The following is an 18,743-nucleotide window of genomic DNA, read 5'->3' on the forward strand; positions in this document are numbered from 1 at the left end:
CTCTGGCAGGTCTGGCTCAGCATGTCATGTTCAGGAACAAGCACAGTGCCCTGAATATGCTCAGCCTTCAGCTGTTACTTCCTCCTGCCTGTGAAGTATTTCTTTTTCTTTTCCCAGTATTATTTAGCATGCAACCCATAGAAAAGTTGGTTTCTCACTGAGCTTTCCCATTCTCTCCCCTCTCTTCAAAGAGTCTTGACAGCTGTGAAAGGCGTGCAGTGGGAAGATGGAGAGCAAGCCAGCAGTGAATGGCCATGCTGCCCCCAACTCTCACCAGGAAGACGTACCAGGAGCAAACCACTTGAGCCAGGACATACTGCCTTGCAAACAGAAAAAGGCAGCTGACAGGGATGTGGTGGTGATGGATGCTTCTAGTGAGCCCTCGCAGGCAGCTGGCAGCATTGCTGGAGTGTATGTAGAGGCTTCAAAGAAGATAATGAGCTTTTATGATGCCACCAGAGAGCACCTCCTGAGTTTGGATTCAGCATTCTGTCTTCTAGAGGCCCAGGCAGCCATGGGCTTCATCACTGACCCAGTGAAGAACAGGCATGTCTCTGTAGCAGAAGCCGTGGAGCTGGGGCTGGTGGGGCTGGAGCTGAAGGAGAGGCTACTCTCTGCAGAGAAAGCTGCTACTGGCTTCGTGGACCCCTACACGGAAGAGAAAATCTCCCTCTACCAGGCGATCCAGAAGGACCTGATTGGGAGGGAGCAAGGTACCCGGCTGCTAGAGGCCCAGATTGCAACTGGAGGCATCATTGACCCAGCCACTGGCTGCCGGATCCCAGCAGATGTTGCCTGTGAGAGGGGATATTTAGATGAAGAGATGAGCCAGTTCCTTTCTGACCCCAGCAATGAGGACAGCAAAGGGTTCCTCAACCCCAGTACTATGGAGAGGGCCACTTATATGGAGCTTATAAGGAGGTGTGTTGTTGATCCGGCCTCAGGCTTCCTCCTCTTACCCCTGCAAATCACGTTCCCAGGGCTGGGAGGGAGGGTGACCAGCAGGGATCTGCTGGACTCTGGCATCATCAGCCCTGACATGTTCAGAGGTCTTGAGGAGGGAAGAGTTTCTGCCCAGGAGGTAGCAGAGAATGACTCCGTTCAGCAGTTCCTCCATGGGACAAGGAGCGTGGCTGGTGTTGTCCTGCCTTCCAGTGAGCGGAAAAGCCTTTACCAGGCCCTGAGAGAGCATCTCCTCCTGCCTGGTGCTGCTCTGATGCTCCTGCAAGTCCAGGCCTCCACCGGCAGCCTGACAGACCCCGTAAAGAACAAAACCTACTCAGCTGATGAGGCTGTCAGGGTCGGTCTCATTGGCCCAGAGCTTCATGAGAAATTGTCTTCAGCTGAGAGGACCATCACAGGGTACAGGGACCCCTCCACTGGAGAAATGCTCTCTCTATTCCAAGCCATCAGGAAGGGATTTATCCCCAGGGATCATGGCATTTGCCTTCTGGAGGCTCAGATGGCCACAGGGGGTATAATTGCTCCAGGCAGGCACCTCCGTGTCCCCACAGAGACAGCTTGCAAGTGGGGGTACCTGGACGAGGCCACAAGACAGCTCCTCTCCAGTCCTACTGATGACATGAAAGGATTCTTCGACCCCAGCTCCAAGGAGAAGCTGACCTATGCAGACCTGCTCAGGCGCTGTGTCACAGATCCCAACACAGGGCTCCTTCTGCTGCCACTTGGTGGAGACAGCAGAGAAGGATCTGAGGGAATACCCCTCTTCTTTGACCATAGGACCCAAACAGCTCTGGAAAACACACAAGTACCCATTGCTTTAAGTAAATTCAAGGGAAAGTCAGTGTCTCTCTGGAAACTCCTCTTCTCAGACTACATCCAGAGTGAGCAAAGAGCTGCTCTCACTCAGAAGTACCTTGCAGGAACGCTCTCTATACAAGAATGGGGTAAGGCAGTCAGCGCCGCCATTGAGGAAGTGGCTTCCACTGCTAATGTCACCTTCAAAGGACTGAGGGACCAGGTGACAGCTGACCAACTCCTGAGCTCTGAAATTATCAGCAAAGATTTGTTTAAGAAACTGAAGGAGGGAGCAACATCAGCGAAAGAAGTTGTCAGCATGGACACTGTCAAGAAGTACCTACAAGGGACAGGTAGCATTGGTGGGCTGCTGCTTCCCGACTCCCAGGAGAAGATCAGCATCTACCAGGCAAAGCGGAAAGGACTTCTAAGGCCAGGAACATCACTGATCCTCCTGGAGGCACAGGCTGCCACTGGATTTATCATTGACCCAGCTGCCAACAAAAGGTATTCTGTGGATGAGGCTTTAAGAGCGAACGTCATTGGCCCAGATGTTTACGACAAGCTACTGACTGCAGAGAAATCGGTCACCGGCTACAGAGATCCTTACTCAGGGAACAAGATCTCCCTCTTCCAGGCCATGAATAAAGAGTTCATTGTGAAGGAGCACGCTATCCGCCTGCTGGAGGCCCAGATTGCCACTGGTGGCATCATCGACCCCGTCAACAGCCACCGCATCCCCGTGGAGGTGGCCTATAAGCGCGGCTACTTCGACAAGAAGATGAACTTAATCCTTTCTGATCCCAGCGACGACACCAAGGGCTTCTTTGACCCCAACACACATGAGAACCTCACCTACCTGCAGCTTAAGGAGAAGTGCATTACAGAGCCATCCACCGGGCTCTGCCTCCTTCCTCTGAACAGCAGGAAGCGCCAGTTCATTGATGATACCACCAGACGGGTGTTCAGGAGCTCCTGGCTGCCAGTCAGGTTTGGGCGGTTACGGGGGGAGAAGGTCTCCGTGTGGGACCTGCTGAACTCCGAGTACTTCAGCGAGGGAAGGCGTCGAGAGATATTCAACCACTACCAGCTGAGGAAGCTCACCCTGGAGCAAATACGAATCATGTTAGAGGAGGAAATGAAAAAATGGGCCCCCATCAAGTTCCCAGCCATGAGAGGCAGTGTCAGCGCTTACCACCTGATGGAAACAGGTGTCATTGACAAGGCCCTGTTTGAGAAGGTGTTGGAGGGATCCGTCACACCAGAGGAAGTCTTGCACATGGACTCTGTCAGAAAGTACCTCTATGGCTCTGGCAGCATTGGGGGGATTGTACTCCAGCCATCAAACCAGAGGATAAGCATTTACGAGGCCATGAAGCAAAACATCATGGTACCAGGAGTAGCCCTCCCACTGCTTGAGGCCCAGGCTGCCACAGGCTTCATCATTGACCCAGTGAACAACCAGAAACTCTGTGTGGATGATGCCATCAAGGAGGGAGTCATTGGGCCAGAAGTCCATGAGAAACTGCAGCATGCAGAAGGGGCTGTAACAGGCTATAAAGATCCTTTCACAGGCAAGAAGATACCCCTCTTCCAAGCAATGAAGAAGGGCCTGATTGCAGACAAACAGGCCATGCAGCTGATGGAGGTGCAGATGGCTACAGGAGGCATTATTGATCCAACATGTGGCCACTATATCCCCATAGAATCTGCCCAGAAGCGAGGATGCCTGGATGAGGATACAAGCAAGGCCCTTTCTAAGCCAAATGACAACAACAGAGCCTTCTGCATCCCAGACAGCAAAGAGACCGTGACCTATGCTGAGTTAATCAAGCGCTGCCAGAAGGACGAGATCTCTGGCTTCCACTTGCTGCCTCTGCAACAGACAGCGGCTCCTGCCTACACCGATGAACAAATCCAGCAGGTTTTCAAGGAAACTGCGGTGAAGGAAAAAGGGGTGTCCCTCTGGGAGCTAATACACTCTGGGTATTTCACTGAGGAGCAGAGGAGTGACTTCATGGAGAGGTTCCGGTCTGAGGAAATGTCGCTGCAGCAGCTGGTTGCTCTTGTGCTCAGACTAGTTGGGGAGATGGAAATGAAAGCCCACACTGAGATCACCTTGGAAGGCTTGCGGGGCAGTGTCCCTGCAGTCTGGCTGCTGGATGCTGGCATCATTACTGAGAAGACATTTGAAGAACTGGCTGAGGGCATAAGAACTCCCAAGGAAGTGGCTGCGATGGAGAGTGTGAAGAGGTACTTGCAGGGCACAGGCAGCATCGCCGGGGTATTCATAGAAGCATCCAAAAAGAAGATGAGCTTTTATGATGCCATGAAAAACAACCTCCTCCTCCCTGGGGCTGCTGTGAGGCTGCTAGAAGCTCAAGCAGCCACAGGATACCTAACTGACCCAGCAACAAACCAGAGACTCAGTGTGAGGGATGCTGTGAAAGCAGCTGTTGTTGGCGAAGAGCTCACCGAGAAACTCCTTCTAGCTGAGAGGGCAGTGACTGGCTACACAGACCCCTACACAGGGAGCTCCATCTCACTATGTCAAGCACTCAGGAAAGAGCTGATTCCCCTGGGAGATGCTCTTCCCTTGCTAGAGGCCCAGCTGGCCACAGGAGGGGTCATTGATCCCGTTCACCACCATCACCTTCCACTCCAGGCTGCATGCAGATATGGCTTCTGTGATGAGGACCTGATCCAAACCCTCTCTCAGCTGAATGACAGCACCAAAATCTTTTTTGACCCAAACACAAAAGAGAACATGACCTACCAGCAGCTGAAGGACAGGTGCATTCATGAGGCTGAGTCAGGTCTCTGGCTCCTTCCTCTGTCAGAAAATGCGATATTCTGTGTGGATGAACAAACCATGGAGGTGTTGAAATCTGTGACTGTTTGTGTCAACATAGGGCGGTTCAAAGGACAGACAGTGTCAGTCTGGGACCTACTCAACTCTGAATACCTCTCAGACAGTAAGAGAAGAGAGCTAGTGCAAAAGTACAAAGATGAGAATACTGAAGTGCTACATGAAATCATAACAATTGTTACCACAATCATCAAAGAGACTGAGACACAAGGCAAGAAGTTTGCATTCAAGGGACTAAGGAAAAGAGTATCTGCCAGTGACCTCTTCCAGTCTCAACTGATAGACAAAAAAACCCTTGATGAGCTCAACCAAGGGAAGAAAACAGTCAAAGAAGTCACTGAAATGGACTCTGTCCGCAGGTACCTGGAGGGCAGCAATTTCATAGCAGGGGTCCTTATACAGCCAAGCAATGAGAAGATGAGCATCTACCAGGCCATGAGGAAGGGCATCCTGAGGCCAGGGACAGCACTGGTGCTGCTGGAGGCGCAGGCTGCCACTGGCTACATCATTGACCCAGAGAAAAACAAGAAGTTTTCAGTGGAGGAAGCATTAACTGCAGGTCTAATTGGAGGGGAGATTTTTGAAAAGCTACTCTGTGCAGAAAGAGCCGTAACAGGCTACACCGAGCCCTACACAAAAGCCCCAATGTCCCTGTTTGAAGCTATGAACCAAGGGCTGATTGTGAAGAGCCACGGCATCCGCCTGCTCGAGGCCCAGATCGCCACTGGTGGCATCATTGACCCTGTACACAGCCACCGTATCCCCGTGGAGGTGGCCTACCGGCGTGGCTACTTCAACCAGGAGATGAACCAGATCCTCTCCGACCCCAGTGATGACACCAAGGGCTTCTTCGACCCCAACACCCACGAGAACCTCACCTACATGCAGCTACTGGAGAGATGTGTTCAAGATTCAGAGACTGGGTTGTACATGTTGCAAGTTGTACAGGAAGGAGGAAAGTACTTCTACATTGATGAATTTACAAAAAAGGTTTTGTGCTCAAAGCCCCTTAAAGTGAAAATTGGAAAGTTTAAGGACCAAACAGTTTCCATCTGGGAAATTCTCTGCTCTCATTACATCTCCGAGCAGAAAAGGAAAGAACTAGTGATGCAGTACAAATGCAAAACCCTAACACTGGAAGACCTTATAGCCGTCATCTTCAAAATAATTGAGGATACAGAGCAAAGAGCAGAAGCCCTCAAGGTTAGAGGACTCCGGGGGGATGTGTCAATATCAGAATTGTTTAACTCTGAGATAATTGACAAGAAAACTCTAGATCAGCTGCAGGATGGAAGTCTCACGCTTGCCAGCCTCACAAAGAGGGACACCATCAAAAGGTACTTGGATGGCACTGGATGCATTGCTGGGGTTCTGCTCCCATCAAAGAAAGAGAAGATGAGCATCTACCAGGCCCTGAAGAAGGGCCTCCTCACAGAGCAATGTGCACTGGGACTGCTGGAGGCACAGGCTGCCACTGGTTTTCTCATTGACCCACTAAAAAATAAGAAGCTCTCTGTGGATGAAGCCATCACGTCCGGGCTAGTGGGGAGTAACTTGCACAAGAATCTCCTGTTGGCAGAGAAAGCTGTGACAGGATACACAGATCCTCATACAGGAAATAAAATATCCCTCTTCCAGGCCATAAAGCAAAAGATAACAGTCAAGGAGCATGGCACCCGCCTGCTCGAAGCCCAGCTCGCCACTGGCGGTGTCATTGACCCCATGCACAGCCACCGCCTCCCTGTGGAGGTGGCCTACCGGCGCGGCTACTTGGATGATGATATGTTTCTTCTGCTTTCTGATCCAGATCATGGTAGCAAAGGTTTTATAGATCCAAATACCCATGAGAAAATCAGTTACAGTCAGCTCCTGCAGAGATGTTACAAAGACAGAGATACTGGATTGTACCTGCTGCAGGTCATGGAAAAAGAAGATGACTATTTCTACATAGATGAGCAAACAAAAAATGCCCTATTATCTACAAAGGTACAAGTGCCTGTTGGAAAATACAAAGGACAAGTATTATCACTGTGGGAACTTCTCTGTACTGAGTACATCACAGAAGAGAAAAGAAAAGAACTGGTGAAAAAATATAAAGAAAAATCCAATCATATTCTACAAGGAATCATCGATACAATACTAAATATCATTAAAGAAAAAGAAGAGGACAGAAGTGATGTCTGGTTCCAAGGAATTAGACAACAAATAACAGCATCAGAACTTGTAAGTGCACAAATAATTACAGAAGAAACAATGGAAAAACTCCATGAAGGAAAAGAGACGGCACAAGGAATAGCACAAATGGATAGTGTGAGAAGATACCTGGAAGGAACTGGAAGTATTGCCGGCGTGCTGGTGCCCTCCAAGGCTGACCCCGCCAAGATGGAGAAGATGACCATCTACCAGGCCATGTGGAAGGGCATCCTGAGGCAGGGCACGGCTCTGGTGCTGCTGGAGGCGCAGGCTGCCACCGGCTTCATCATTGACCCGCTCAGCAACAAGAAGCTCTCCGTGGACGAGGCCGTCTCGTCCGGGCTGGTGGGCAGCGAGCTCCAAAAAAAACTTCTTTGTGCAGAGAGAGCCGTGACGGGCTACACGGACCCCTACACAGGACAAAAGATGTCTCTCTTCCAGGCCATGAAGAAGGAGCTGATCGTCAAGGAGCACGGCATCCGCCTGCTGGAGGCCCAGATCGCCACCGGCGGCATCATCGACCCCGTGCACAGCCACCGCCTCCCCGTGGAGGTGGCCTACCGGCGCGGCTACTTCGACCAGGAGATGAACCAGATCCTCTCCGACCCCAGCGACGACACCAAGGGCTTCTTCGACCCCAACACCCACGAGAACCTCACCTACATGCAGCTCCTCCGCCGCTGCGTACCCGACCCGGACACGGGGCTGCTCATGCTCCAGCTGATGGACAAGGGCTCCGTGCTCTACCAGCTGACCGAGGACGCCCGGCAAGCCCTGCAGGCTGCCCGCACCACCCTCAGCGTGGGGCTCTTCCAGGGCCAGAGCGTCACCGTCTGGGAGCTCCTCTTCTCCCGCTACGTCCCCGACCACCGGCGCCAGGACCTCCTCCGGAGGTACAAGGCGGGGACGGTCACCATCTCGGAGATGATCACCCTCCTCACCGCCATCATCACCGGGGCTGAGGGCCAGGGCCACGGCGCTGCCTTGGCCCGCAAGCCGATGCAGCGGGAGGCCCCGCCGCTGGCCGAGAATGGCGAGGCCGCGGGCTCCCAGCAGGAGCGGGAGCGGGAGTTGGAGCGGAAGCGGGAGCGGGAGCGGGAGCGGGAGCTGGAGCTGGAGCGGTCCCTGAAGTCCCGCACCGTCGAGGTCTCGGCGGGTGGCTTCCACGGCAGGAAGGTCTCCCTGTGGGAGCTCCTCTTCTCCACGTACGTCTCCGAGGCAAAGAGGCAGGAGCTGCTGGCGCAGGTCCGGGCCGGCAGCCTGGTGCTGGACGAGCTGGCGAGGCGCCTCACCCTCCTCATCGAGGAGGTGGTGGAGCGGAGCAGCAGCATGAAATTCACGGGGTTCAGGAGGCAGGTGACCGCCTCGGACCTGGTGGACTCGGGCATCATCGACAAGGACACGCTGGCCGACCTCGTCCAGGGCTCCAAGACGGTGGAGGAGGTGATGGAAATGGCCTCCGTCAAGCGCTACCTGGACGGCACGGGCTGCATCGCCGGCGTGCTGGTGCCCTCCAAGGCCGACCCCGCCAAGATGGAGAAGATGACCATCTACCAGGCCATGTGGAAGGGCATCCTGAGGCAGGGCACGGCTCTGGTGCTGCTGGAGGCGCAGGCTGCCACCGGCTTCGTCGTTGACCCGCTCAGCAACAAGAAGCTCTCCGTGGACGAGGCCGTCTCGTCCGGGCTGGTGGGCAGCGAGCTGCACGAGAAGCTCCTGTCGGCCGAGAGGGCCGTGACGGGCTACACCGACCCCTACACCGGCGACCAGATCTCTCTCTTCCAGGCCATGAAGAAGGAGCTGATCGTCAAGGAGCACGGCATCCGCCTGCTGGAGGCCCAGATCGCCACCGGCGGCATCATCGACCCCGTGCACAGCCACCGCCTCCCCGTGGAGGTGGCCTACCGGCGCGGCTACTTCGACCAGGAGATGAACCAGATCCTCTCCGACCCCAGCGACGACACCAAGGGCTTCTTCGACCCCAACACCCACGAGAACCTCACCTACATGCAGCTCCTCCGCCGCTGCGTACCCGACCCGGACACGGGGCTGCTCATGCTCCAGCTGATGGACAAGGGCTCCGTGCTCTACCAGCTGACCGAGGACGCCCGGCAAGCCCTGCAGGCTGCCCGCACCACCCTCAGCGTGGGGCTCTTCCAGGGCCAGAGCGTCACCGTCTGGGAGCTCCTCTTCTCCCGCTACGTCCCCGACCACCGGCGCCAGGACCTCCTCCGGAGGTACAAGGCGGGGACGGTCACCATCTCGGAGATGATCACCCTCCTCACCGCCATCATCACCGGGGCTGAGGGCCAGGGCCACGGCGCTGCCTTGGCCCGCAAGCCGATGCAGCGGGAGGCCCCGCCGCTGGCCGAGAATGGCGAGGCCGCGGGCTCCCAGCAGGAGCGGGAGCGGGAGTTGGAGCGGAAGCGGGAGCGGGAGCGGGAGCGGGAGCTGGAGCTGGAGCGGTCCCTGAAGTCCCGCACCGTCGAGGTCTCGGCGGGTGGCTTCCACGGCAGGAAGGTCTCCCTGTGGGAGCTCCTCTTCTCCACGTACGTCTCCGAGGCAAAGAGGCAGGAGCTGCTGGCGCAGGTCCGGGCCGGCAGCCTGGTGCTGGACGAGCTGGCGAGGCGCCTCACCCTCCTCATCGAGGAGGTGGTGGAGCGGAGCAGCAGCATGAAATTCACGGGGTTCAGGAGGCAGGTGACCGCCTCGGACCTGGTGGACTCGGGCATCATCGACAAGGACACGCTGGCCGACCTCGTCCAGGGCTCCAAGACGGTGGAGGAGGTGACGGAAATGGCCTCCGTCAAGCGCTACCTGGACGGCACGGGCTGCATCGCCGGCGTGCTGGTGCCCTCCAAGGCCGACCCCGCCAAGATGGAGAAGATGACCATCTACCAGGCCATGTGGAAGGGCATCCTGAGGCAGGGCACGGCTCTGGTGCTGCTGGAGGCGCAGGCTGCCACCGGCTTCGTCGTTGACCCGCTCAGCAACAAGAAGCTCTCCGTGGACGAGGCCGTCTCGTCCGGGCTGGTGGGCAGCGAGCTGCACGAGAAGCTCCTGTCGGCCGAGAGGGCCGTGACGGGCTACACCGACCCCTACACCGGCGACCAGATCTCTCTCTTCCAGGCCATGAAGAAGGAGCTGATCGTCAAGGAGCACGGCATCCGCCTGCTGGAGGCCCAGATCGCCACCGGCGGCATCATCGACCCCGTGCACAGCCACCGCCTCCCCGTGGAGGTGGCCTACCGGCGCGGCTACTTCGACCAGGAGATGAACCAGATCCTCTCCGACCCCAGCGACGACACCAAGGGCTTCTTCGACCCCAACACCCACGAGAACCTCACCTACATGCAGCTCCTCCGCCGCTGCGTACCCGACCCGGACACGGGGCTGCTCATGCTCCAGCTGATGGACAAGGGCTCCGTGCTCTACCAGCTGACCGAGGACGCCCGGCAAGCCCTGCAGGCTGCCCGCACCACCCTCAGCGTGGGGCTCTTCCAGGGCCAGAGCGTCACCGTCTGGGAGCTCCTCTTCTCCCGCTACGTCCCCGACCACCGGCGCCAGGACCTCCTCCGGAGGTACAAGGCGGGGACGGTCACCATCTCGGAGATGATCACCCTCCTCACCGCCATCATCACCGGGGCTGAGGGCCAGGGCCACGGCGCTGCCTTGGCCCGCAAGCCGATGCAGCGGGAGGCCCCGCCGCTGGCCGAGAATGGCGAGGCCGCGGGCTCCCAGCAGGAGCGGGAGCGGGAGTTGGAGCGGAAGCGGGAGCGGGAGCTGGAGCTGGAGCGGTCCCTGAAGTCCCGCACCGTCGAGGTCTCGGCGGGTGGCTTCCACGGCAGGAAGGTCTCCCTGTGGGAGCTCCTCTTCTCCACGTACGTCTCCGAGGCAAAGAGGCAGGAGCTGCTGGCGCAGGTCCGGGCCGGCAGCCTGGTGCTGGACGAGCTGGCGAGGCGCCTCACCCTCCTCATCGAGGAGGTGGTGGAGCGGAGCAGCAGCATGAAATTCACGGGGTTCAGGAGGCAGGTGACCGCCTCGGACCTGGTGGACTCGGGCATCATCGACAAGGACACGCTGGCCGACCTCGTCCAGGGCTCCAAGACGGTGGAGGAGGTGACGGAAATGGCCTCCGTCAAGCGCTACCTGGACGGCACGGGCTGCATCGCCGGCGTGCTGGTGCCCTCCAAGGCCGACCCCGCCAAGATGGAGAAGATGACCATCTACCAGGCCATGTGGAAGGGCATCCTGAGGCAGGGCACGGCTCTGGTGCTGCTGGAGGCGCAGGCTGCCACCGGCTTCGTCGTTGACCCGCTCAGCAACAAGAAGCTCTCCGTGGACGAGGCCGTCTCGTCCGGGCTGGTGGGCAGCGAGCTGCACGAGAAGCTCCTGTCGGCCGAGAGGGCCGTGACGGGCTACACCGACCCCTACACCGGCGACCAGATCTCTCTCTTCCAGGCCATGAAGAAGGAGCTGATCGTCAAGGAGCACGGCATCCGCCTGCTGGAGGCCCAGATCGCCACCGGCGGCATCATCGACCCCGTGCACAGCCACCGCCTCCCCGTGGAGGTGGCCTACCGGCGCGGCTACTTCGACCAGGAGATGAACCAGATCCTCTCCGACCCCAGCGACGACACCAAGGGCTTCTTCGACCCCAACACCCACGAGACCCTCACCTACATGCAGCTCCTCCGCCGCTGCGTACCCGACCCGGACACGGGGCTGCTCATGCTCCAGCTGATGGACAAGGGCTCCGTGCTCTACCAGCTGACCGAGGACGCCCGGCAAGCCCTGCAGGCTGCCCGCACCACCCTCAGCGTGGGGCTCTTCCAGGGCCAGAGCGTCACCGTCTGGGAGCTCCTCTTCTCCCGCTACGTCCCCGACCACCGGCGCCAGGACCTCCTCCGGAGGTACAAGGCGGGGACGGTCACCATCTCGGAGATGATCACCCTCCTCACCGCCATCATCACCGGGGCTGAGGGCCAGGGCCACGGCGCTGCCTTGGCCCGCAAGCCGATGCAGCGGGAGGCCCCGCCGCTGGCCGAGAATGGCGAGGCCGCGGGCTCCCAGCAGGAGCGGGAGCGGGAGTTGGAGCGGAAGCGGGAGCGGGAGCGGGAGCGGGAGCTGGAGCTGGAGCGGTCCCTGAAGTCCCGCACCGTCGAGGTCTCGGCGGGTGGCTTCCACGGCAGGAAGGTCTCCCTGTGGGAGCTCCTCTTCTCCACGTACGTCTCCGAGGCAAAGAGGCAGGAGCTGCTGGCGCAGGTCCGGGCCGGCAGCCTGGTGCTGGACGAGCTGGCGAGGCGCCTCACCCTCCTCATCGAGGAGGTGGTGGAGCGGAGCAGCAGCATGAAATTCACGGGGTTCAGGAGGCAGGTGACCGCCTCGGACCTGGTGGACTCGGGCATCATCGACAAGGACACGCTGGCCGACCTCGTCCAGGGCTCCAAGACGGTGGAGGAGGTGATGGAAATGGCCTCCGTCAAGCGCTACCTGGACGGCACGGGCTGCATCGCCGGCGTGCTGGTGCCCTCCAAGGCCGACCCCGCCAAGATGGAGAAGATGACCATCTACCAGGCCATGTGGAAGGGCATCCTGAGGCAGGGCACGGCTCTGGTGCTGCTGGAGGCGCAGGCTGCCACCGGCTTCGTCGTTGACCCGCTCAGCAACAAGAAGCTCTCCGTGGACGAGGCCGTCTCGTCCGGGCTGGTGGGCAGCGAGCTGCACGAGAAGCTCCTGTCGGCCGAGAGGGCCGTGACGGGCTACACCGACCCCTACACCGGCGACCAGATCTCTCTCTTCCAGGCCATGAAGAAGGAGCTGATCGTCAAGGAGCACGGCATCCGCCTGCTGGAGGCCCAGATCGCCACCGGCGGCATCATCGACCCCGTGCACAGCCACCGCCTCCCCGTGGAGGTGGCCTACCGGCGCGGCTACTTCGACCAGGAGATGAACCAGATCCTCTCCGACCCCAGCGACGACACCAAGGGCTTCTTCGACCCCAACACCCACGAGAACCTCACCTACATGCAGCTCCTCCGCCGCTGCGTACCCGACCCGGACACGGGGCTGCTCATGCTCCAGCTGATGGACAAGGGCTCCGTGCTCTACCAGCTGACCGAGGACGCCCGGCAAGCCCTGCAGGCTGCCCGCACCACCCTCAGCGTGGGGCTCTTCCAGGGCCAGAGCGTCACCGTCTGGGAGCTCCTCTTCTCCCGCTACGTCCCCGACCACCGGCGCCAGGACCTCCTCCGGAGGTACAAGGCGGGGACGGTCACCATCTCGGAGATGATCACCCTCCTCACCGCCATCATCACCGGGGCTGAGGGCCAGGGCCACGGCGCTGCCTTGGCCCGCAAGCCGATGCAGCGGGAGGCCCCGCCGCTGGCCGAGAATGGCGAGGCCGCGGGCTCCCAGCAGGAGCGGGAGCGGGAGTTGGAGCGGAAGCGGGAGCGGGAGCGGGAGCGGGAGCTGGAGCTGGAGCGGTCCCTGAAGTCCCGCACCGTCGAGGTCTCGGCGGGTGGCTTCCACGGCAGGAAGGTCTCCCTGTGGGAGCTCCTCTTCTCCACGTACGTCTCCGAGGCAAAGAGGCAGGAGCTGCTGGCGCAGGTCCGGGCCGGCAGCCTGGTGCTGGACGAGCTGGCGAGGCGCCTCACCCTCCTCATCGAGGAGGTGGTGGAGCGGAGCAGCAGCATGAAATTCACGGGGTTCAGGAGGCAGGTGACCGCCTCGGACCTGGTGGACTCGGGCATCATCGACAAGGACACGCTGGCCGACCTCGTCCAGGGCTCCAAGACGGTGGAGGAGGTGATGGAAATGGCCTCCGTCAAGCGCTACCTGGACGGCACGGGCTGCATCGCCGGCGTGCTGGTGCCCTCCAAGGCCGACCCCGCCAAGATGGAGAAGATGACCATCTACCAGGCCATGTGGAAGGGCATCCTGAGGCAGGGCACGGCTCTGGTGCTGCTGGAGGCGCAGGCTGCCACCGGCTTCGTCGTTGACCCGCTCAGCAACAAGAAGCTCTCCGTGGACGAGGCCGTCTCGTCCGGGCTGGTGGGCAGCGAGCTGCACGAGAAGCTCCTGTCGGCCGAGAGGGCCGTGACGGGCTACACCGACCCCTACACCGGCGACCAGATCTCTCTCTTCCAGGCCATGAAGAAGGAGCTGATCGTCAAGGAGCACGGCATCCGCCTGCTGGAGGCCCAGATCGCCACCGGCGGCATCATCGACCCCGTGCACAGCCACCGCCTCCCCGTGGAGGTGGCCTACCGGCGCGGCTACTTCGACCAGGAGATGAACCAGATCCTCTCCGACCCCAGCGACGACACCAAGGGCTTCTTCGACCCCAACACCCACGAGAACCTCACCTACATGCAGCTCCTCCGCCGCTGCGTACCCGACCCGGACACGGGGCTGCTCATGCTCCAGCTGATGGACAAGGGCTCCGTGCTCTACCAGCTGACCGAGGACGCCCGGCAAGCCCTGCAGGCTGCCCGCACCACCCTCAGCATGGGGCTCTTCCAGGGCCAGAGCGTCACCGTCTGGGAGCTCCTCTTCTCCCGCTACGTCCCCGACCACCGGCGCCAGGACCTCCTCCGGAGGTACAAGGCGGGGACGGTCACCATCTCGGAGATGATCACCCTCCTCACCGCCATCATCACCGGGGCTGAGGGCCAGGGCCACGGCGCTGCCTTGGCCCGCAAGCCGATGCAGCGGGAGGCCCCGCCGCTGGCCGAGAATGGCGAGGCCGCGGGCTCCCAGCAGGAGCGGGAGCGGGAGTTGGAGCGGAAGCGGGAGCGGGAGCGGGAGCGGGAGCTGGAGCTGGAGCGGTCCCTGAAGTCCCGCACCGTCGAGGTCTCGGCGGGTGGCTTCCACGGCAGGAAGGTCTCCCTGTGGGAGCTCCTCTTCTCCACGTACGTCTCCGAGGCAAAGAGGCAGGAGCTGCTGGCGCAGGTCCGGGCCGGCAGCCTGGTGCTGGACGAGCTGGCGAGGCGCCTCACCCTCCTCATCGAGGAGGTGGTGGAGCGGAGCAGCAGCATGAAATTCACGGGGTTCAGGAGGCAGGTGACCGCCTCGGACCTGGTGGACTCGGGCATCATCGACAAGGACACGCTGGCCGACCTCGTCCAGGGCTCCAAGACGGTGGAGGAGGTGATGGAAATGGCCTCCGTCAAGCGCTACCTGGACGGCACGGGCTGCATCGCCGGCGTGCTGGTGCCCTCCAAGGCCGACCCCGCCAAGATGGAGAAGATGACCATCTACCAGGCCATGTGGAAGGGCATCCTGAGGCAGGGCACGGCTCTGGTGCTGCTGGAGGCGCAGGCTGCCACCGGCTTCGTCGTTGACCCGCTCAGCAACAAGAAGCTCTCCGTGGACGAGGCCGTCTCGTCCGGGCTGGTGGGCAGCGAGCTGCACGAGAAGCTCCTGTCGGCCGAGAGGGCCGTGACGGGCTACACCGACCCCTACACCGGCGACCAGATCTCTCTCTTCCAGGCCATGAAGAAGGAGCTGATCGTCAAGGAGCACGGCATCCGCCTGCTGGAGGCCCAGATCGCCACCGGCGGCATCATCGACCCCGTGCACAGCCACCGCCTCCCCGTGGAGGTGGCCTACCGGCGCGGCTACTTCGACCAGGAGATGAACCAGATCCTCTCCGACCCCAGCGACGACACCAAGGGCTTCTTCGACCCCAACACCCACGAGAACCTCACCTACATGCAGCTCCTCCGCCGCTGCGTACCTGACCCGGACACTGGTCTTTATTTCCTTAATATTTTTAGAAAATAATTGTAAAACCTTTTGCAACAGTTTTTTTTTTTCATTATTGCATCGTTGAATATTTTGTTTGCTGCTGTCATTTTTCTTTCTATTTTTTTAAATCCTTTTTTTAAAATTCTAATTTCATGCTGAAAATTTCCCTATTTCTCTCTTTCCCTTTCAATAACTTACGCACATCAGGTATCGCTTTTAAATGTCTTCCCTGAGCACTGTGCTATAGCATATTAAGCCTTTGTCTTTTGTAGTCTTTCACGAATGCTGGAGTCAGCCTGGATTATCTCCGTTCCTTTTGGTGAAATATGTTGTCCTCATTTTCCTCCGCGCATTTGAATTGAAGTATGTCTTTTATGGCATATGAGTTGTAGTGAGAGTGGTATTTTTATTCTCCTTCTAGTTGGTTTTCTTACACATAAAGAACATTTTTTCCTAGCAGATTTGCCGGCCATTATTAGTGTTGCAGGTTTTCAAATCTGAATTTTACATGGAGACCAGATTTCCAGGTAGGCACTATGTCAGGCTGGTGTTAGGTGCTTACTGCATTGGGGTATATTACCCGCATTTGCTCTTAATGCCTCAGCCTGTCTAGCTTTTCTGGGGGTGTCTGGACTACATACACTCCCAGCTTAGAGTGGTCTGGTCTCTCACTGATAGGTACACTCAATTCACTCACGTGCTTGCTTTCCCTCCCTCCAATTCCCCAACTCTCCATGGAGCCTCTATAGAGAGCTGTGCTGTGGGATCCACGCAGGAGTTGAGAGCCTGTAGTGTACATTGTCATGCCATATTTCTAGTCTATCTATGTACGGTCAGGGGAGCCAGCAGCGGAGCATCCATTCCCTCTAGCTGGGGCCTCTGTGCATTTCTCAGCTCCTTTTGCCATCCTGTGTCCTGAGCTGATGCAGCTCCCGTGCCACGCTCCTGCAGAGTAGGTAGCCCCAGAACCACGCTGCCGTAGAGTAGAATAATTTTACTACTGTTTAATAGGAGGAAACTTACTCTCCTTAAACACATTACCTTAGGCTATTTGCCTTAATTAACCCAGTAGTGTCCTGGAAAATGGATTTTTTGCCACAGCTTGTACAGCTGATAACTGTAAACAAGCATGGATTAGTCATGGAATTCCTTACCATAACCTGCTGTGTAGCCTGGAGATTTGCATGAGCCCAAAAAGTGGTGGAACAAATTAATAGGAGGGAAGTCCACTGAGGGCTGTTAAATGCAAAGTCACGCTCTGTCTCAGGAGGTCCCTCAGTTGCAGGTTGCTAGAAGATGGAAGATAGGTCAGGGAGGTGTCAGTATGGACTAGCACTGCTATTACATACTTAGTGTAGACTCTGATAGACTCCACAGAGCTGGCCACAGCATAGTGGAGACATGGCCCTCTGTTCTGGGCTGGTATAACTGCGACTGTCCTACCACCATCTGCATTATGAACATGGGGAAGCACCAGAAATGCCACAGTTTACTCAAAGTGCCAGAGCATAATGGGGAAGTTTTACAGCTCTCAGGACTCACTGCCTCTGTACTCGGGTTAGTTCAGCTTCTTCCCACACCAGCCTGCAGACACTGTAATGCCATCTCCAGAGGGCCTTGATGATTCAGGCTCCCGTGTCAAAGAAGAGGCTTCGTATTCATCTTGCAGACTTCTGCTCTTTCCTCGAAATGGATTAGAAAATGCTTTAGCCAAATGCAGGGTGAATGTCCAAGCCATGTCTTTCACACACTCTAGCCTTGTGCCATCTCAAGATCTCGGAGCCCTGTGTGCTGCTACAGCGTAAGAGGGCTCGCTGCCGGCTGCTGCACGAGAGAAAGCACCTGGCTGAATGGGCTCCTGCCCTGTTGCATCACAGCTCTTCTTACATTCCTGCCCATACCCCTTGCCCTCAAACTGTCTTCTCTTATTCAGCTTCTAGTTCCACAGCTTTCAACCTCCACCACACTTTTCACCTGATCTCCAAGTATCCCATTTCCCAGCCTTCTTGTCCATTAGCTTGTGCCTTGCTAGCAAAGCCATGGAGACCCAGCAATTCCTGTGGAGCAGGATGGATGCCTGCAGCCCTCCAGCTGTGGTTTAGCCCTTCCCCTTTCCAGGGTCTCTTTTCTGGTGATAAGCTCTTTCTGACAGCTGTCCCATGTTTGTACTAAACCTAGCTGCTATAAGGCCATTTCTTGATAGGAATCTTTGGTCTTGCACACCTAGCCAAAAGCCATTTAACTAAACCTAGCTGAAAGCTAGTGGCTTATTTTTTATACATCCACTAGGATATACAAGAGAAAAGGAACCAAGAGGAAACCTTATAGTATTCTGAAGTTCTTAGTTTCCCAGCCCTGGGCCAGAGTATCATCTGCCAAGGGTCAGGTCCACAAAGCTTGGCTGTTATCACCTCGTGGCACTGGATACAGAAAAAGCCAGTCTCACACGGAGATCAGGAACGGAAGGAGGACTGCACAGGATGAAAAGCATGTACTAAGGAAAGGAAGACAGGGTAGGGTCTCACGAAGCTTGGCTGCTGTCCCCACTGTGCTGCTCCGGACCTCCCAAGGACTGCGCAGGGAGCAGCTCATGGATCTCCTTGGCATGTTACTGGCAGATGGCACTGAAGAATCGTCCTGTGGCTGGAGCAGCCTTCCTGGGCAGCATGTTAGCCTGGCCCTGGGGTGGAGGCTACAGCGCAGGTGCAGAAGCAGCCTGGTTAAAGACGGTCAGTTCATCCCCGGGCGGGGGATCAGGGACCTCCATGGCCATATGGAGCATCACAGTTCACCTCAGGAATCGTGTTGGACAGCCACACACTTGAACAGCCAGGAGCTAGCAGTATCTCTGTGGGAAATTCCTGTCCCAGAGCAGGCAATGATGCCTAACAGGAGCGTTGTGGTAGTGACGGTCCTCCCTGATGAGGGACCCAGAGAGTGAGCTGAGACAAAACAAAATTTGGGGCTTGTGATCCGGAGTCTCATTGTGACTCACCTGAAGGGCAGAGGTTTCTGGAAAGGCGCATAATAAGTGCTGGGGAAGAGACGGTGACCCTGGGCCCCACACAGAAAAAGATGGAGGAAAGATGTTCAGGCATTAAAATGTAGGCTTCAGGCAGGAAGGTGAAAGCCACGCCCTCTATGACAGCATTCCCTGAAACGATCCAGGTAC

At 57.7% G+C, this 18,743-nt stretch overlaps 1 protein-coding gene across 1 annotated transcript; it reads left to right on the top strand.

Moving 5' to 3' along the window:
- Positions 1-226: 226 nt before the first annotated feature.
- EPPK1 (epiplakin 1) lies at positions 227-18,396 on the top strand. Its single transcript, XM_049828939.1, has 4 exons — positions 227-1,099; positions 2,093-6,613; positions 6,995-15,556; positions 18,190-18,396. Exons 1-4 carry the CDS (start codon positions 227-229, stop codon positions 18,394-18,396), a joined length of 14,163 nt encoding a protein of 4,720 aa, XP_049684896.1.
- The last annotated feature ends 347 nt before the right edge of the window (positions 18,397-18,743 follow it).

The sequence above is a fragment of the Accipiter gentilis genome, chromosome 2 (genome assembly GCF_929443795.1).
Source record: "Accipiter gentilis chromosome 2, bAccGen1.1, whole genome shotgun sequence".
Lineage (NCBI taxonomy): Eukaryota > Metazoa > Chordata > Aves > Accipitriformes > Accipitridae > Astur > Astur gentilis.